This window comes from Mastigoproctus giganteus, chromosome 3, assembly GCF_048544385.1.
Source record: "Mastigoproctus giganteus isolate SK-2022 chromosome 3, ASM4854438v1, whole genome shotgun sequence".
NCBI classification, from domain to species: Eukaryota; Metazoa; Arthropoda; class Arachnida; order Uropygi; family Thelyphonidae; genus Mastigoproctus; species Mastigoproctus giganteus.
In genome coordinates, this window is record NC_143577.1 from 162,663,660 (window position 1) to 162,684,640 (window position 20,981).

Here is a 20,981-nt window from a genome sequence, read left to right on the forward strand (position 1 = left end):
ACAATGTATTTAAATAGAAGAGGTGCAAGACTCTTTACTGATGCTATCAAGACAGAGTTAGGTGGGTTGTAAAACTGATAGCTTGGAGGTGATACACAGACTAATAGATTAATAATAGCCACATGCAGCAGCCTGGAAAGCAAAGTGTCAGGAATTTCATGCCCCGCTAAAATGTGGTCGTTATGGATCAAGTAAATACAGTGTGCCCCTGACGTACGTAAGAGACTTTCCAGAACTTCTTACGTAACTTGAGTTTTACACGACTCGGGAATGACTAATAAAATATTGCTACTTTAACCCTGATATGTCAAAATGACAAAACAACATTATATCCTGAGAAGAATGAAGAAAAATAGCTATAAAGCCAATCCCCAACTTATGTAAGGGTTGCGTTCCACGGAATGCTACTTAAGTTGGAATTTCCTTCAAGGTTATGCAGCACTCTCAATGATTAGCACCAACTTTGATTGAAGCAAAAAATAAATTTTCAACGAATATGTAAATAGAATTATTTATTCGGTTTTTTTATCTCATGTGCAGGAAAAATTACAAAAGTGTGCAATTACAAAAATTTTACTTTAACATTGTCGAAACCAGTGCCATGCTTGAACCTATTAAACGACTAGTTTCTTTCCACAAACTCGGCTTGGGGTTTGCTATATTTATCCTTAATGTCTTCATAAATACATTCTTGCTTTTGCTTGAATGGCCATTAAACTCAGGGCCACTTGCTTCTGAATCTGATTTACCATCCATATTATTAATAGCTTTTCCATCTCCGATATAGCACCTGAACGCTGTTTTGTGGTCACTGTTAGCATTAGCATTAGTAGAGGCATATGATGCAAGAAAGCAAACTTATGCAGCATCAGCCAAAAAAAAAAAAAAAAAAAACCTTCCACTTCTTCCCTCCGTTTGTTTGAAATACCTGTCCAGCTGAGCCTTAAATTTATTTAGTCTATCAACTACAACAAGGGGTGGAAGTCTGTTCCACCAACCAACTACCCGCTAGCTAAAGGCAAATTTCCGCACATCTATCCTACATCTGTCTTTCCTCAATTTTAATTTATGCCCTCTCAGGTGATTATTCTGAGCAAGAGGCAGAATCCCATCAGCATTGAGCATGCTCAAACCATTCAAGGCTTTATACACCTCTATCAGATCACCTCGCCGATGCCTAGTCTCCAGACTCTGTAATTTGCAAAACTTAAGCCTTTCTTCATAAGAGCAATCCTTTGTTCCATTCACTAATCTTGTTGCCCTTCTCTGTACTCATTCCAGCAGCTCTACATCCTTCTTGAAATGAGGTGTCCAGACCTGTATACAGTACTCAAGGTGTGGCCTGACCTTATACAAGGGAATAATCACCTCCTTATCCCTGCTAGAAAAATTCCTGTATATCATTGATAAGACACTGAGCTACTCTTTCAGCCCATCTGCACTGCTCAGAGAACTTCATATCTGCCTGCACAATTATCCCCAGGTCCTTTTCATTCTCTACCACTGTTGAGCAGTTGTCACCGACGACAAGAGTGGAGCAGTCCCTTTTTTGGTTACCACAAATTGAAGGGCAAGACCACCCAGCCCAATCAACTGGAAGTGCTTCCTGTGCAACTGACCTCTCAGGAAGAAAGAAAGAGCCAATGTACGAAGTAGAGCATCGAAATGAATATGTTTATCATGTGAGCATACTGTGAAGTAGCCATGCTAGACTGATATGACAACGTACAGGGTGAAACTACGTACAAAGTGGTTGGATCGGTTCCCAGCTATTCAGTCACTGAACAGCAAATAGCAGACCAGGGATCGACTATTATCATGAAGAATTTGATAGAGATTTATACACCTGTATTCATTGAAAAAAAATCAAGCAGGATATGAGAGACCAAGTACAAAGATTAAGGAATACAAACAAAACTGAAATAGAACTAGAGGAGGAACAGCAGATATAAGAAGTACAACCAAATGCAGCCAAATTGGAAAGAAACAAGTGTATGTTATTCAGAATGGAAGAAGAAGAAGAAGAGTGAAAGAAGGTTCTAGTAGGATTCAAACAAATGGACCCCACTAAAACCCATGCTATATGAAAGCAGAGACCTAATACAATCCTATGGCAAATGACAGACCATCTCACCTAAATAATACCAGATTACCTCAACAACAGCAACATAAGGCAGGATACCATCTGCACAGCTATTATGCTGTTGTAACAGCCACCAGGATGAATGGAAGAGAAACCAGAGATTAACAGAAAACAAATGCAAAGACAAGGAACAAGCAGAAGATAGATCAAGGAGTGAAGATAGGCCAACTGAACCAGTACCAATGTGGTACCAGATGGAAGAAGTTTATCAGAAAAGTAAAGACCATCCTCAAGGAAGACAGCATCCACATCAAAGATGAGACCTATAATCAGGGGATCGAAGAATACTTGATACCCTCGAATAGAACCTCCTGGCAGTCAGCAAGAGACTTCACTGATATGGGAAGACTGTGGAGAGGAAAAACAGAAAATTGGATATTTGGTGAAATTCAGAGAACTTTCTACAGCAAAATCAGACAAGAGGAGCTGGAAGTCAATAGACCCCTACTAGAAGCCACTTGTATAGTTCTGGGGCAGCGAAGTTAGCCATAATGGTGTGATGTCCCCCCCCCTCCCCCTCCAGAACAGATAAAAACCAAGGACATTCAAGAGATGACAGAATGGGAGAAGAGAAGTACAACAGTTGATCAAGAAGTCTCACAACTAGCGAACCCCAGGGATTGATAATATTCACAAGAAGTACAAGTTCAGCTGCACACACAGACACATAGCAGAGCAGTTCATCCAAATGGTAATACACCCTGACAATTTCAGTTTCTGACTCGAGGAATATCTTATCTGAAGGCTAAGGGCAAAGACACTACAAACCTTGTGAAGTAGACTTGATTACCTGTCTCCTAACAATGTACAAGATCTTGACCAGCTGCATAATCATGAATGTATCAGACCATTTGGAGAGCCAGAACATTATAGAACCAAACAGCGAAGGGATATAAGCAGATGAGCAAAGGATGTAAGGAGCAATTGATCATTAATGTGGCAGTTATGAAGCAAGCCTACAACGATAGAAGAACAGCAATCTGTGCACTGCCTACGTTGACTACCGCAAGGCCTTTAGCATTAGCATTAGTAGAGGCATTTGATGCAAGAAAGCAAGCTTATACATCATCAGCCAAAAAAAAAAAAAAAACACCACTTCCCCTTCACCCCTCTGTTCATTCAAAATACCTGTCCAGCTGAGCCTTAAACTTATTTAGGCTATCAACTTCCACGACAAGGGATGCAAGTCTGTTCCACCAACCAACCACCCGCTGGCTAAAGGCAAATTTCCGGACGTCTATCCTACATCTGTCTTTCCTCAATTTGAATTTATGCCCTCTCAGGTGATTATTCTAATCAAGAGGAAGGATCCCATCAGCATTGAGCATGCTCAAACCATTCAAGACTTTATACACCTCTATCAGATCACCCAGCTGGTGCCTAGTCTCCAGACACTGTAATTTGCAAAACTTAAGCCTTTCTTTGTAAGAGTACCCCTTTGTTCCATTCACTAATCTTGTTGCCCTTCTCTGTACTAGTTCCAGCAGCTCTACATCCTTCTTTAAATGAGGCCTCCAGACCTGTATACAGTACCCTAGGTGTGGCCTGACCATTGCCTTATACAAGGGAATAATCACCTCCTTATCCCTGCTAGAAAAATTCCTATATATCATTGACAATACACCATGAGCTACTCTTGCAGCCCCTCTGCATTGCTCAGAGAACTTCATATCTGCCTGCACAACCACCCCCAGGCCCCTTTCATTCTCTGCCACTGTCAGTGTAGTACCACAGAGTTGATACGTTGCTCTGGGGTTGCTGTTTCCCATGTGTAGTACTTTACATTTGTCAATGTTGAACTTCATTTGCCACCTCTCAGCCCATCTGCTCAACCTTTCCAGATCCTGTTGCAGCAGCATAGCGTCAGTAGTGTCCTTGACAACCCTGCCTACCTTTGTATCGTCTGCAAACTTCGACATTAAGCTTGATATACCATCATGAGTATCATTTATAAATACAGAAAACAATAATAGACCCAACACTGAGCCGTGAGGGACTCCACTAATAACATTAGTCCACAACGAGCAGTGTCCATTGATTACCACTCTCTGTCTTCTCCCCCTCAGCCACCAATTTATCCACAGCAGCAATTTGCCTACAATGCCACACTGCTTCAATTTGTGCAGCAGTCTTCCATGTGCAACAGTATCAAAAGCCTTTCTAAGATCCAAGTATATAATATCAAAGTTATTCCCTGCATCCAGTTCTTTTGTGACTGCATCATAGTATCCTGAAGTCTTGTCTAAATGATCCTGCAGTGCCTCCATTAATTTTCCTGGAACAGAAGTTAAACTCACAGGTCTATAATTACTTGTGTCAGCCTTTGATCCTCCTTTGTGAATTGGGGTCACATTTGCACAACTCCAGTCTGTGGGTACCTCCCCTGAGTCCAAGGAAGCTCTCATAATTATGGCTAAGGGTTTGCTTACTTCCTCTGCTGCCTCATTTAATATAACTGGATAGATCCCATCCACCCCGGGTGCCTTTCTTGTGTTTATCTTCAACAATTTCTCCTCCACTTTACTCTCAGTTATTACAAGATTCTCTAGCTTACTGCTAGAGTTGAATACACCTCTGGCTTTCCCCTCGCTAAATAACTCCTCATGTGTGAATGTTGATGCAAAATATTCATTTAGTTTGTTAGCTACCTGAGCAGGATCATCAAAAGTTGGCCCATTGATATCAAGTGGAACAATCTGATTCATCCCCTTCCTTCTAGAGTTTACATAAGTAAAGAACTCTTTGCTGTTTTTCTTTGCATCCCTTGCCAAAGATTTCTCATAACTGCCTTTGCCTGCCTAACCTCCTTGGTAACTTGGTTACAGATCAACTTGTATCTATCATAGGCTTCTGTGTCATGTGTTAATTTGTACGTATACCATGCATGTTTCTTCTCTGCCATATGCCTCATTAGTTCATCTGACATCCATTTAGGCCTAAACCTTGAACAATATTTCTTAGTTGGTATGTAAAGCCTAGTAGCTTCCAAGATAAGTTCTTTGAATGCTTCCCATTTTGAATTTGCTGTTGGTAACATCATCAGTTGGTCCCACTGTATAGAATTTAAATACTGTCTCAGTCCATCGTAGTCGCCTTTACGGAAGCAATAACCCTTCCCTTTACCCCTAATGGTAGTTACCTTTTTGAGTAAATCCCACTTCAGCACACTGTGATCACTACCACCTAGTGGTTCATTCATCTGCAGATTCTTAATGCATGAAGAATCACTGCTGATAATCAAATCAAGAGTATTACTCCCTCTAGTTGCCTCCCGAACATGCTGATGTAGAAAACAATCATCCAATAAATCCACAAAAGCCCTGCTAGTGTGTGATTGACCAGCCCCCAAATTCCAGTCAATATCTGGGAAATTAAAATCTCCCATTATAAGACTCTCTGATTTACTGGCCCACTCTATTTCCCTGTACAGTTTCTTATTATACTTATCAGAGTCATTAGGCCTATAGCACACTCCTACTCTCAATTTAGATCTCCCAATGTTTATGTCACACCAAACTGACTCGACACTGCACTGTCCAGGGATGTCCACTGGCTTCACTTCCTTGGATTTTATGTATTTCTTAACTAATAGCATAACCCCTCCTCCCTTCCTATCCAGTCTATCCTTTCTGTAGACGTTGTACTCCCCAAATTCCAGTTCTGCATTCCTTATATCTGTGTGACACCACGTCTCTGATATCCCAACAATATCTGCCTTTGATGTTTTGAGCAATACTTTAAATTCATCAAATTTATTTACTAAACTCCTAGCATTGGTGTACACGCAACTATACATGCACCTATTTCTATTCTTAGCTACCCTAACACAACCCATGTGTTTACTTGTACCGCAGTGACTACCAGCAGTCTCTGAAATATCCTGCATCTTGTCTTTCAGGCTTCTGCTCATTCCAATAGAAGCAATGCAAGAATCTCTTTCACCTCTGCCAGTGGCTACTGTTAATCTATTCGTCTTTGTCTCCCCCCAAGCTAGCAGTTTTCCGTCCCACCTAACACTGCCTCGATAGCATCAGCAAATATTCTTGCACCCTTTCTGTTTAAGTGTATCCCATCCCCGTAGAAGCAATCTCTCCTGTTAACAAGTACAGTCCAGGCTGAAAAAAAATATTACACCTTGAGCCTTGCATAATCTTTCCAGGGCCGAATTGATCAACAAGGCTTTCATCATATACTCCCTCCTATTGTGTCTGGGCAGAATTGCAGACACTGTCAAATTGAACCCTATTTCACAGCTTTTTTTCAACAGTGACCTGTACTTGTTAAGCAATTCTGCCTTCGACTCTATGCCCCATAGCAGACTGATAGAAACAATGAATATCTACACAGTCAACCCAACACTGGCACACTTCCTAGAAGCAACTGTGGAGGAGGACCACCATCAAGGTTGAGAACATCACTGCGATCAGACTGATCCCCATCAGAAGAGAAATCTTCCAGGGAGATGTACTGCGGGCACTATGGTTCTGTCTAGAACTTGACCCATTGTCCATCATGTTCAATAACATGGTGGACCCACTTTTGGGATATACAGGTATATCCTAAAAGAAGGGAGAAGAAACTGTACACCCACTCTCACCTGATGTACGTGGATGACATCAAGCTCTATGCTGCAACTGAGAATTAACTCCCAACAGCTACTCTGGATCAGTGAAGAGTTGGCACTGACATCAGGATGCGATGTGGTCTAGAGAAATGCAGTTGGCCAAAACTACCAGCTGAAGATATTGAAGCCACGACAGAGGGAGAATTCTACAAATATCTGGGGATGATGCAGGCTTAATATCTAGAACATAAGACAATCAAGGCCTGTCTGACTGAGAAATACCATCAGAGACTGAGAGGCTTGCCAAAATCAAAGCTGAATGGCAAGAACCTGATCATAGCAAACATCTATGCAGTTCCAGTATTAACATACTCCTTCAAGATCATAGATTGGACCAACATAGAACTGGTGGAGATTATGAGATCGACCAGGATAATGATGACCAAGAGCTGCCAACACTACCTGAAATCGATCATTACGAGACTGACCATAGCTTGGAAAGAGGGGTATGACAAACATCATTGAACAACAGAAGGTGATTAAGAATCTGAGGGATTACTTCTAGAAAAACGCAGTGCCAATATACCAAACCATAAGGAACATAGACAAACAGCACACAAACTGCTAATCCCAACAAGGAGACCTCACTCACACAGATAGAAGAAACAAAGACAGAAAAATGGGCGAAGAAGGTACTCCGTGACAGACACTACAATGACCTCCATCAAGACTACTTAGATAAAATGGCTTTGAACGCATGTCTTGTAAGCTGGAGGTTCTTCTCCGAAGAATTCATGCTCACCATCCAAGATAAGGAACTCAGTGTTGTTCTCCCCAGAAAATTTTTCCAGCTGTGTGGCATTATGAAGTAGCTGGGTGGTGAAGTGATAAATATAAAATTTTCTGTTATTTATAAATGTGACTTAAGAAATCCAGAGCAAAAATTAAATGCATAATTTAACATTATATTGATTTAATGATAATTTGTGCAACAAAACATTGAAAAAAGTTAATATTGGCCAGTGTTATATTTTTTAACTGAAAAATGAAAATTCCAATGCATATACATAAGCACACTAAATTTTACAAATAAGGTACTTTTTATTTAAAAAGAATATTTTAATAACAAATTTTAAAAAAACAATTTTATTAGAAGTTGATGTAAAAAAAATAATGAAAGCTGTTTAAATTTAAATGTTTTCTGATTTAATAAAAAGTTGATTATTGGTTCTAATTTTGTTTTAATTTATTGCAGTATATATATTATTATATTTGTGCCCCTGTATGGACACAAAGACGAACAACGCACCTAACACATCACAGAATTCAACTTGGTGTACTAGCTTGCAAAATTATAATACAGTAAATCCCCGCTATTCATGGTCACTGATTTAATATAAAATGAAAAATGTGAATTTTAAAGTACTGTGAACATTTTCTGCCATAAAAATATGGGCATGGCTAATATCATATTTACTGGTCAGAACAGTGCTGAGTGGGTAAGGGGAGAGGGGATGTTTCCTGCTAATCCTTGTTCAGTATGTGTTATGCACTTGTTATGGAAGGTTTCATTGTTTGCTTTTAATTAAAAAAATTGGATCCTTGAGGTTGTCACAGATCTTCTCTCAGATATGCCAGACAAGCTGTACTTGCTACCTGGGAGTCTAAAACGCAAACACTGATGGAACTGATATTTGGGTGACATTCAAGTGGACCCAATTTCAGCGAAGTCCGGACGGTTTATGACAGCCAAATCCTCTGCTTGCACCTTCATGATGGTGGGACTGTTAGCAACCCTGGATATAACCTCCATGCACTTGCACACTGTGGGTGACCACCCAGGTGTGAACCAACATAAGCAGGGGTCGAGGTGTGGAGGAATGCCACCCCTCTGTGTTACCAGGCAATACTAGGTGGTAGATGACTCTCATCAACTGGCAAAATACCACAACTTTGCTTATTGGAGGCTTGAAGTGGTGGAACCCATGTTTAGTCTCTAGAGCTAAGTTCCGGCCAACCCTTCCATCATGCAGTATGATTGATGACTTTTGAGGTTATGATGAATGTCATGGCGAGATCCAATATTCCTTACATTTCGAGGGTACAGCCCTAAAACGGTATTCGCAGGCCGGCCACTAGTTAGTACACCGGACCAAACCAATTGGTAACTCTTTAGGAGGCTTCCTGATCAGCTAGTGTATAATCTTGCTACCTCTACTCTGCCAGATAGTGATTGGATGGAGTCCAAGTAGTGTGTATGTGGGGGGCATTGTCGAGGCCACGTTATGTCAAGGATCTGGGTATATTCTTACCATGTGTATGCTATATCCAAAAATTTCATTACTTCATACAACATGTCCCACCCACTTTTTCCTACCATTGAATACACCATGAATTATCAAACTAATAGAGCAAGCTTATCTGTGAAAAGATCTAAACCTCCCAAACACTTCCTAATTCATTTCACAAATATATGTGGTCTTAATTCTAATCTCAACGATGTCCATATCCACTTGCAGTCTGCTAAACCCCATGTACTTTTTCTGACAGAATCTCAGTTATCAGTTGATTCAACTACTGCTCATCTCAGATGCCCAAGTTATTTGCTGTATGATTCCTTTCGCCTCAAAGGTTGTACTTGTGCTTATGTCCATTCTGATATTCCCTGTCAGAGACTTGGTAATTTGGAATCTTCTCTTTTCGATCTTCTCTGGCATAAAATCTCTCTCTACCTCATTATGTCAAATTCATCTGCTGTCTCGACTGTTCTCCCAACTCCACTAATCACTTGGAACTCTTTGACTTCCTCTCTTTGCAACTTGAATTTCTCCAATCCAACTTTCCTAACAGTGAGATAATTTTCCTTGGTGATTTTAATGTTTACAACTCCAGCTGGCTTCCATTTTCTAGTCACACCGACCCAGCTGGTCGAGATGCTGAGGCTTTTGCAATCACTAATGACCTTGCACAGATTGTTCATATACCTACAAGAATACTGGACAGTCCTAACCATGCAGGCAACGTACTTGATCTTTTTCTCTCAAACAACCCTTCTAAGTACACGGTCGAAGTGAGTGGTCCTTTAGGCACCTCAGATCATAACTTGGTGATTGTCTCTTCTTCAATGGAGCCTTTATCTCATGGCTATTCCCAGCCTCTTATTGTTTGGCATTACAAGAATGCAAAATGGGATGACCTGTGAGATTTCTTTTCTTCTTTTCCTTGGTCGGATTACTGTCTCAAAACTTCTGATGTCAACGTTTGCTCAGATCGTGTTAGTGAAATTATTCTTGTAGGAATGGAATCCTTCATTCTGCGCTTCACTTTAAAATCTCATCCTTTATCTAAACCTTGGTTTTCCAATAAATGTGCTAAGGCTGTCCAAAAGAAGAATGTTGCATATTGTAATTGGCTTGTTTCCAAATCTTCAGTTTCATTTTCTGTCTGTTGTTGTGTTTGTTATTTGGTTTTTAGGATCATTAGCAACTAAGGCCATATTGCTCCAGGAAATGCGGTGGTCATTCCCTGACCTTTCCACATCCTCCGTATTTGGTGGTGACGGGCTCGAACCCTGGTCTAATCAAGACGCGTGTGCTACGCACTGCTGCTCCTTCCCACCTGGCTACGGAGGTGCCATTTTCTGCCTACACCAAAGTTCTCAAAAATTGTAAAGCAGTTATTAATCAGTGCAACCTAGATTTTGAAAAGGTTAAGAGTAGAAAACTTTTACTGTCCAACTTCAAACTCACAGAACCAACTTTTCATCTTCCTTGTTTATTCATTGAACTGCCGTATTTCCTGAAAATTACAGTCTACAGAAGTTCAAGTCTAATGTCAACAAATATCTTCTTTCTTCTTCTCAATCGCCAACCCAAGCACGGTTCTAAGTACTACCGGTTCTGATACCTCTCGCGTTTGGGGTTTTCATTGAAAAATTGATATGCTTACGAAAGTGAAAAATCTACTATTTTACAAAAGTGAAAAATCTACCATTTTGGAGTACAGTGTTAGTGTAAACAGACTTTTTTGAGTGTGTTAACAGTTAAAAGAAAGTGACTGTATTGTGGGCAAGTTCTTTTCTAAACCCCCTATGAAAATATGGCTATGAATAACAAGGGAATTGCGAAAAGATCAAAGAAAGTGATGACATTAGTGAGTAAAATTGAGTCATTAGACAAAATTTATAATGGTGAAAGTATCGCATCACTGGCAAAACATTATAAAATCAATGAGTCAATGGTACGATCAATCAAGAAATCTGAAGAAAAAATCCGCTATGGTGTCTGGTGAAAATGGGCTAATTGTTTCAAAAATTTTCTCTTTAACTCGTGATGTTAAATTAGAAAAAATGGAAAAAGCTTTAAATCTGTGAATAGAAGACTGAACTCAAAATAAAATTTCGTTATGTTCATTCATCATTCATGAAAAGGCAAAACATTTTTATCAACACTTTAGTGAAACTGGGGATAGCACTGGTGGGATAAGTTTTTTAGCTAGCAAAGGCTGGTTTGAAAGGTTTAAAAATCGATATGGCCTTCATAACGTGAAACTTGTAGGCGAATATGCATCAACGGATTTTGTGGCTGCAGAAAGTTTCCTGAAAGCTCCCTCCACTAGGAGGAAAGGGGAAGAAAGGACCATGCAAGGGAGCATGGTTCTAGAGCCAAGATGGCCTTGAACAGCAAAGCTGTGATTAGTCTTAGGAGTACCCATTCAGTGAGTCCAGTCCAGTCTAAGAAATGTCACTCATGGAAACAGTGTCCCATCTTCCAGTTTGTCCTAGTTACGGTCTGAGTCTGTGTCTAGTTACATGTTCAGTCCAATTGTCACTTAAAATGTGGAGGGTCCATTCAGTGAGTCTGGTCCGGTTTTGGTGGTCACTCTTGGGACTGATGTCCTGTTCTTTGTTGTGACGATGACGTAGTGAGTAGTTGGTTTGCACTTTGTTGTTACAGCCTGATTCTTCTAAGGTGTGTGATTTCCTTGTGACAGGTTGACCAGGGCTTGAGGTTATATCTAAGACGGATCCAGTAGTTTGGGATTGGCATGTGGCGGAAGTGTCCGGCGTCTGGCAAACATCTTTCAGGCAAAGTCAGAAATGGCTCTGTAGGTGATTTTATCCTCCAATAGGTAATGCTCCTGATTTGTAGGTATAAAATGAAGTTGGGTGACAAGTTGACCACGGAGATCTTCGTACAACTTGCAGTCATACATAAGATGGTGCCAGGACTCTTGGGAGCTGCAGGGACACATTGGATTATCAATAATTCCCAGTATATTTAGTTTGCAACAGATTGCTTTGTGCCCTGCGAGGAGGTAGGTTGTATATATGCCTGGGGAGAACCAGGACGGATACTGTGGATATGTAGTTTGTACACTTGGCAGGAACTTTCTGTAATTTCTCCCTTTGTGAAGTCTCCAGCTTTGTTGCCGGATGGTAATCAGAGGGGTTTGTAGTCTCCTTTTTTCCATGGATCGATTATTGGCAGGATCTGTGGTTAAGTTCATGGATGTAGTGCTGGTTCCATGGTTCAGATGGTAGAGCATACCCACATGGGCAACTTCCAGTTCTAGGGGTAGAGCCTCTGCAATAACCTGAAGCGTATGAGTTGACATGTTAAAGGTATGTGTTATGGTCAAAAGGATTGGTCTTTGGATTATGTCAAATCTTCTCCGGTTCACTGCTGTTGAGGATTTACGTTACCAGGCACCTAAGGCATATGTGATGACTGGAATGAAAACTGCCTTGTAGAAGAGCCCAAGGGTGCGCCTCCTCAGTCCCCAGTCCCGGCAAGTGACCTTGGCAGCCATTGCTGTGTACTACTTTATTTTTACATGGATGTTGTTGAGATGAGGAAAATGTGATACATTTCTATCCAGGATGATGCCTAGGCATTTTAACTCAGTTTTCAGCCTGATCGTCTTGTCATAAATTTTTATTTGTGGTGGTCTTGTCAGAGTTAGATAGCCTTTTGATAATACGGACTGGGTTTTGGTCGGAGAGATGGTTAATTTGTGCTTCTCAGCTCACATCAGGAGGGTTCCTAGAGCTCTGTTAGCGAGGTTCTCCATCTGAACCCTGGAGTTCGCAGCAAGGATCAAAGTGAGATCATCCGCATAGGCCTGCGAATGGACATTTCCAAGGTCCAAGTGAAGAAATTCATCGAGGATGTAATTCCACAAAAGTGGACAAAGCACAGCCCTGTGGACATCCACGATAAATTTGGTGTTCTACTTTGCAGTAGGGGGCCTGTACTGTGATTTTTTTTGGTTACTCAGATAGCTCCAGAGGCAGGTGAAGTGGTTACCTGGCAGGTTCGCTTCTCTCAGTTGTGCGAGGATGCTTGGCCACCATAAGGTGTTGAACACAACTTCAAAATCAACCGAGTTGACCAAAAGTGGAGAATATCGTCGGCCAGACCCAAGATATTCTCCACTGCATGGATGGTGGATTTTTCTGGCTTGAAACTGAATTGGTTTGGTGCATGGAATTGTGCCTCAATTCTTTCTCTAAGCATCTGTTCCATCACCTTGCTCAGGACGGAGAGGAGTGCAATTGGACGATAGGAGTCTTCTAGGTGTTGCAGCTTGGATGGGTTTTTAATATGAGCTCAATGCTGGCGGCTGCCTTCCAGTTCATTGGGAAGCAGCCAGAGCAGAAGCAGTGGTTATATAGATTCAGAAGCAGGTTTCGGGTGTACTCTGTCACCTTCTTGACAATTTCTGGCTCTATCATGTCTATCTCCAGTGTTGGCTCTATCATGTCTATCTCCGGTGTTCTTCTGTTTCAGATTTTGTTGATTGCAGTTCTAGGAGAGTGAATGTTTCCTCTGTCTGATCAGATTAATAGGTGTTGTTGGCATTGCTAAGCAGCTGTTGTTCCAGGGTATCTTGGCCATATAGGGTTTGGAAGGTGGCGTTGAAGATATTGTTTATGGGTTTCTGCCAGTTTTTGGTCATATTTCCCAGGGGTTTTTTTTGTAGATGTCATCATCTCCCCTCTGGGTAGTTTGTTGGTTGTAATCCTATATATGATACCCATGGGTCAGTGTTTCCCACTGTGGAAACCAGGTGCTCTCAGGACAGCTTTTTCCGCTGCCTGATCATTGCAGTGTTGGCATTCCTGGCTTCCCGATACTGTTGCTGATGATACTCAACTTCTGGAAGGGGCGAGGACTGCCTGGCTCTTTGAAAAGCACACCTCTTCTAGTTAGCCTTCCTTCTAAGGACTTTCAGCTCTCTGGACCACCGCAGGACCGCACCCAGTCGTGGAATCTTTTTTGGGATTGTTTGGTTGGCTGCATTGATTATTGCTTCAGAAATATCCATTGGTTTGATATTTTGGTGTGATCAGTTTTATCACGTCTCTGTTGGGGGGGGGGCACTTTCTGTAAATTCCTCTATAGATCTCCTCGCAGATGGTAGAGGGAGTCAATTCTTTGTCAACATCAAAAACAGTGATCGAGGGGCCCTTTTTATCTGGGCAACTCAGCAGTGAGACCAAGCGTAGGGATCTTAGTGTTGCTTAATATTAAGTTGGCGTCATTTTTGGTTTCAGTTTCGATAATGACTCCAGTTTCATGCATTTTCCGTATTGATTTTATTCTTGCATTCTGAAGTCTCCAGTAAGGGAGTCTATGATTGTCTTCTTTACCTCTTCACTGGTTTTGTGTGCTTCAGGGTTTTTTGGCTTGAGCACCACTAGATATGGTTTTGTTGGTAAAAGCGTTTTCCTAGGTGCGGCGGTGATTTGGGTATTTGTGATGTTATTAGTATTCCTCAGCACTTGTGAGTAAGATGGGGTGCACTGTGGCATTTGATTGCCACCGTCTGCCTGGAAGGCTTCCAAGGTCGCAACTACCCTCTGGTGTTGTACATGTGTATCCATCAGTATGGTCTCTAGCTTTGCATATTGGAGGATAATTTCTGTGAAAAAAAGGTCCTACTGCTGTTGTCTCTCAGTATGGTCTCCAATTTAGTTCTAATAATCATGCTTTGTTCTGACACTCCCTTTGGGGTGGTGGGATCAAGAACAGGTGTCTTATCTGCTTGTTTTGGATATTCCATCACTCGGGATTGCTCATGTGTTTCTTTAGTCTGGCTAGTGCTGCAGGTTTCTCTTGGTGATAGATGACTCCAGTCTGATTTAGGGACTTCTACTTTCTTATTTTTCTTCTTGGTGGTATGTCCTGGTTGCTGGTCTCCAGGGCATCTTGCTATTGGGGGTCGTGTTCCGCCCCAGTACAAGCCATGATGTCTTCCGTTTGGCTTTCAGTGCCATTTGGGATCTCAGAAATGTCATAGTTACTTTCTATTATGATCGATCCAGATAAATGGAAATATTCAGACAAGCTGGATGATAGCTGTTGGGTGAGTAGCAGACTTCGGGCGATTGTCGAATAGTGGGAGGTCTTATAACTGCGTAGATAGGTTACATGCTGGAAAGCGGAGTTCTTCATCTTTCGGCTTCCAATCACAATTCCAGCTGGATTGGTGTCTGCTCTCGTCACATTGACCTCGATCACATAATATGTTTGAATTAATATTGATTGAGATCAGTACCATACGATATCGCAAGAATCGTTTAAATTTCAGCTGGGCGGTCAGTTAAATTCACTGGGCAGTGCACCCATTGTATATGTCCTGGGGAGAACACTGGACCTACAGAAATTATATCACCGAGGACCCTGGAGTAACAGATAACTTCATGATGCTACCTGGCCTCAGAAACAATCCAGCACATCACCATAGAATGCAGGATGATCCCAGACGGAGTACACTCACAGACATGACCAGGTTGCCAGGACAAGACATCAGAAGCTAGGACGAAAATTATACCATTTGATCAAAGAAAGTTACTGTATTACAAGTACAAACCTCAGGCTGTACTAGAGATCACTACTTACAAACTATACTGTGACTGTGTCATAATAACACACAAGACTGTCCTGCACAACAGACCAGACATAACCTTCACCAACAAGAAGGAATGGCTAACTCCTGAACAACATAGCGCTACCTAACACCAGCAATCTCCAGAAAACCTACGAGGAAAAGATCAGGAAGTACACAGACGTAAGATGGGAAGTCAAAGAAATGTGGCATATGGAATAAGTAATGACCATCACCATGCCAACCACTGGCATGATTCCAAAGAGCCTCCATAGGAGTCTAGCAGCAGTAGGTATTCCAGACAATACAGTAAACCCCCGCTATTCGCGGTATCTGTATTCGCGATCGCCGATTTAATATAAAATGAAACCTAAAAAATGTGAATTTTAAAGCGCCGTGAATATTTTCCCCCATAAAAAAACATGGGCGTGGCTAAAATTATCTTTCCCGGTAAAAACAGCGCTCAGTGGTTGGGGGGGAGAGGAGTGACAAAATCGCGAGTGTGGATGTTTCTCGCTAATCCTTGTTCAGTATGTGTTATGTGCTTGTCATGGAAGGTTTCGTCGTTTGCTTTTAATTTATATGCTTATAAATTGAATAAATTTATCAATTTATAAATTGATTTGCTTACAAAAATGATAAATCTACTGTTTTGCAGTGTAAAACGGACTTTTTCGAGTGTGTTAACGGAAGAAAGTGACTTTATTGTGGACAAATTCTTTCTAACCCCTGCAAAAATATGGCTACGAATAACAAGAGAAATGTGAAAATATCAAAGGTGATGACATTAGCGAATAAAATTGAGTTATTAGATAAAATTTCTAATGGTAAAAGTGTCTCCTCAGTGGCAAAACATTATAAAATCAATGAGTCAACGGTACGATCAATCAAGAAATCGGAAGAAAAAATCCGCCGTAGTGTCCGTGAAAAAGGCGCTAATTGCTTCAAAAATTTGCTCTGTAACTAGTGATGTTAAATTAGAAAAAATGGAAAAAGCTTTAAATCTGTGGATAGAAGACCGAACTCAAAATAAAATTCCGTTAAGTTCACTCATCATTCGTGAAAAGGCAAAACTCCTTTATCAACACTTGAGCGAAACTGGTGATAGCACTGGCGGGATAAGTTTTTTTGCTAGCAAAGGCATATTACCTTTAATATTAAATTGTATCTTATTTTCATTTCGATGCCATATGCTTGCATTTCACTATGTACTGTCTATGTACATAGTCATATTATGAAGGTACATATAATACATACATAGAAAAAATTTTAGACTAGTTTTTCTTATATATTTCATACTTTGGAACGGAACCCCTTTATTACTATGGGAGCCATAACTCAGTGTTCGCGTTTTCGGTATTCGCGACATTTCTCAGGAACGTAACCCCCGCGAATAGCGGGGGTTTGCTGTACTTACGTGGAAGTTCATAAAGCTGCAATCCTGAACAGCTGTAGGATAATCAGAGTTATTATTATATTATTATTAGCTATATGGAGCAAGGAAGCCCGAGACTTATGCTGCACCAGCCAAAAAAAAAATTCCCAAGTTACCCTAAGAGAGAGAGACAAAGGAATCACCAAGAAACAGAAGAATGATGATTCCTTGACCAGTAATAGTAACTGAAAATGACAGCCACCCCATGCACCTTGCACCAGTACCCATCATGGAATGGGGGGAAAAATCCATTAAAAAAAGAAAGAGATAATAATAAAATCTTTTAAATACCAACAAATAAGTATTGTTAAAGGGTTGTGCCATGGATGTTAGATGAATTCATTAACTTAGTGGCAGAAAATAAAAACGTATGTTATGATTACAGATTGTGTGGGGACAGAAAATCCTATAGTAAATATAAATAAAACTGTAATAAGGCTATTCAGGAGGTTTGCATGATGCTTTTTACCCTTCGCACCACTGCAAGAGACAACAGGCTGTGAGAACAAAGCCCTGCTTCTCACAGTCGTCTGTTAATTGTGCTCCCCAGTGAAGATCTGCTCTGCCAAATCAGCTTGACGTGGTAATTGTTTGGCATGCAACTTAATAAAATACTTTTACCTAAATGTTAGCTATAGTTGTTCTTCAGTGCTCATAGACTGCTCTGACTTGCAAGTTCTGTTTCTGAATTTTCATACTGATTTTCCACACAGTTTCTGGGAAGCTTCCTTTATATGGTAAAATGTAGTGGCAACTTATCTTTGCCTTCAGACAAATTTACCCTTGTGAATGCCTGAGAACATTATCCAAGAAAATATCAACAGGACACTAGCACCACTTTATGTGCAATTTTTACTAACAGCAGGGCAAAATTAATTCACATACCTAGTGATGGGCATAACTGAGAGGTCATAATTGATTGTTTCAGTTATAGCAAATCATTTGATTTTTTTTGTTTGATCAATATAACCGAATGATTAACAGTTAATAACTACTAATTATTTGATTATTTCAATTATTGATGTCTCTCAATTACTAATCATTCAATTATTCCCATCATTACACACACACCCTTGAAAACTGTAATCCTGGCCATCTTATTTGAATTCCAAATAATGAACATCCTTGACCTCAAGTCACTACTTTAGTTGGAGTGGTAAACCTGCAGCATTCTCAGGAAAAGAGATGAGTAATTTTTAGGTTTTTTTTTAAAATTCTGGTCTAGACCATTTTCCTCCTTGGCACTGAATAACCTGTTGGTAATTTTTTATTTTTTATTTAATTTTTTCCCCCCAAAATAAATTGATTTTCTTCTACTTCAAAAACTTATTTTGGGCCGTATATCTTGATTACTTTTTTCAAGTGACCCAATAAGATGAATTATTGTTTGCTGTACAATAGGATATACAAGTGAGAGTTTTGTAGGGGGGGGGGTTTGTTACAACTGGTTATGGATGTACAAGTGTTACGGCAGAAATTGTTGGACTTAAATTGAGGGATGCCTGGAGACCAGACACTTTTGTTTTACTGAACAATAAATGTGCTTATTGATTTTGATATTACTTACCGTGGTCACAACATGTTAGTAGTTTCTTTTATAAAGATTATTAATGCCTGTGAATCCTTATTGATAATCAGATTAAGAATATTGCTTTCCATCATGGATACGGAATTCAGATGTGCAGCACAGCCCAGAAATGTACTGTTTCTAAGTGAATGATGAATCCATATTTTCTGTGTACAGAAAATTAGACCCTTATAATAAGATAATCTGTTATGATGTCCAAATCTCTTTATCTGTTGTTGTTGTTTGCTTGCTTTTGTCTATATAATATATTATTGCTCTCATTTTTGCCATCCTATTGCTTGTATCATCCATACCTACCTTAAATGTTTTTCTTTACCAAAAACATACCTCCGCCCCCCCCCACTCACCTTCTGTCATTGGGCTTTCTCTACATACTGTACATACAATATTCAAGTTTTATATTCTTCTTATCTGAGTGACCACATTCCTGATTTTTTAATATTTTTGACTTTTCCAATGCTTTATATTGATCAAATTTACTTATTGTAGCATAAGTGTATACTAGTAAGTTTCTTTCTCTTTTATGCTGTTTGTGTTTAAACAGTAAAGCTACCCATATAATTAATTGCTTGTGACAGGCTCTCCCCCACTTCAACTTCCATATGAAATTTCAATTTGTTCTTACATATTGGCTTTACCAAATTGCACACTTGTGCTGCTAATATTATTTTTACTGACTATATTTGCTTTGTGATGAATCTGTGAACTTCTAAGATTGCATTCCATTTATTCAATATGTAATTTTTTTTTTTTAAACTTATATTGACAGTGGGACTCCCACAAGGTCCATATAACTCTTTAGCAACCAGAAGATGTTTTCTGTGATAATAGTGGGTTCACCACTTTTTGCTTCCTTAAAGAAATCTGGGTTCTTTCAGAATTTATATCTCTTTCAAAATGTTTCTTCAGAGGTATTTTCAGAACTTAGACATCTTTCAAAATGTCTCTCCACTGAGCTTAGCTCATTGCAGCCTCATGAGGCTGCAAATAGCTGAGCTCAGAGAGCACAGTTTCTAAGACTATATTCTGGATTTCTCAGCCTGTGCAACATGATAATTGGCCCACGAACACTCACACTTTATATAGTCATAACACACAATCAAGACGGTATGAATTAGCACATTATGGGCAAAGTAGTTGTGTGTCAATGAACCTCTAGCAATTATTGAAGTATGATTAATTTGAAACTTTTGGAATAAATATAAATAAGTAATTAATATATGCCTAATTTCACTTCTATTTGAGCATTATATTATTTAATATAGTTAACTCTAATATATTTAATATATTTTTTCAGAACATATAGAGAAAATAAAAGCAGCAATGGCAGGGTTTGCACTTCCAACATCTGCAGTTCCACATTGGGCTTCTGTGGTGTCTGAAGAAGAATGGAAAATGCAATTGTTCTCTCATATTTTGTCTAGGAAGGAGAAAGGTGGATTGGATATGCAAAATTCTGCTAGGAACCAAGGAATAAAACTAGAAAGTGAGAGTTTTAATACTGCTACTAACAGATCATTGGTTCTTTCCACTTCTCATTCAGAAAGTGATAATTTTCCTGTTGTTGCAGATGTTCTAGAAAAACCCACATCACTAGGTTCAGAGTTATGAAAGAAATTTCCTGTAGTCAATCAGAGTTGCTTTCTTTCTTTAATTCAAATGGAGAAGTTTTGACTTGTTACTTCAAAATTTAAATGGAAAAAAAAAAAAAAAGTAAAAAATTTAGTTCTAAAAATTTGGAAAAATATCATTCTAACTATATATATTGTCAATTGCTTTAATTTATCAGTTACTTGTTTCACTTTGAGCTCACTGAATTTTTTTTAAAAATTAAGTCCTACTAATTTACAAAAGATTGGAAAAATAAAGTATACAAATTATTTCTGTTAGTCATTTTAATCAATGTAAAGGAGTAAATTTTGGTGCATTTTCCATTATATTTACAGTAATGGAGGAAACTGCTCCTTATACAGCTATATTTTTTAAATTTAAGCTTATAGATATCTGAATTATCTAAATAAATATTTTGATCAAAAACTATGATGAGCATGTAATGATTTGTTTTTAATAAATGATGCTGCCTCCCAAGGTGTTCAGTTGCTTAATAATGCAGTAGTTTTAATTACAATGCCATCACTTTTGAGATCTGTGGAAGGGCTGCCAATTGCTGAAAATGACTCATTCAAAGTATAAAAAAATTTAGAAAACCAAGTTTTTTATGGACACATTTTTACATAATGTCATGGTGTGTGCGTGCGTGCGTGCGTGCACACCTGTGTATGTGTTATCCTCCAATGTGTTTTGGAACACTAAATAAAAACATCTGGTTATAAAAAGGAGTTTTATATATTGAGTATTA

At 39.5% G+C, this 20,981-nt stretch overlaps 1 protein-coding gene across 1 annotated transcript in view; it reads left to right on the forward strand.

Moving 5' to 3' along the window:
* The window catches only part of LOC150088376 (uncharacterized), a 115,777-nt gene extending 95,458 nt beyond the window's left edge, over window positions 1-20,319 (forward strand). The window contains exon 4 of the mRNA XM_090369473.1: window positions 19,920-20,319. Within this exon, the coding sequence (XP_090225599.1) occupies window positions 19,920-20,233 (314 nt within the window). The 3' untranslated portion in view covers window positions 20,234-20,319. The remainder of the gene's footprint in view (window positions 1-19,919) is intronic.
* Window positions 20,320-20,981: the final 662 nt, after the last annotated feature.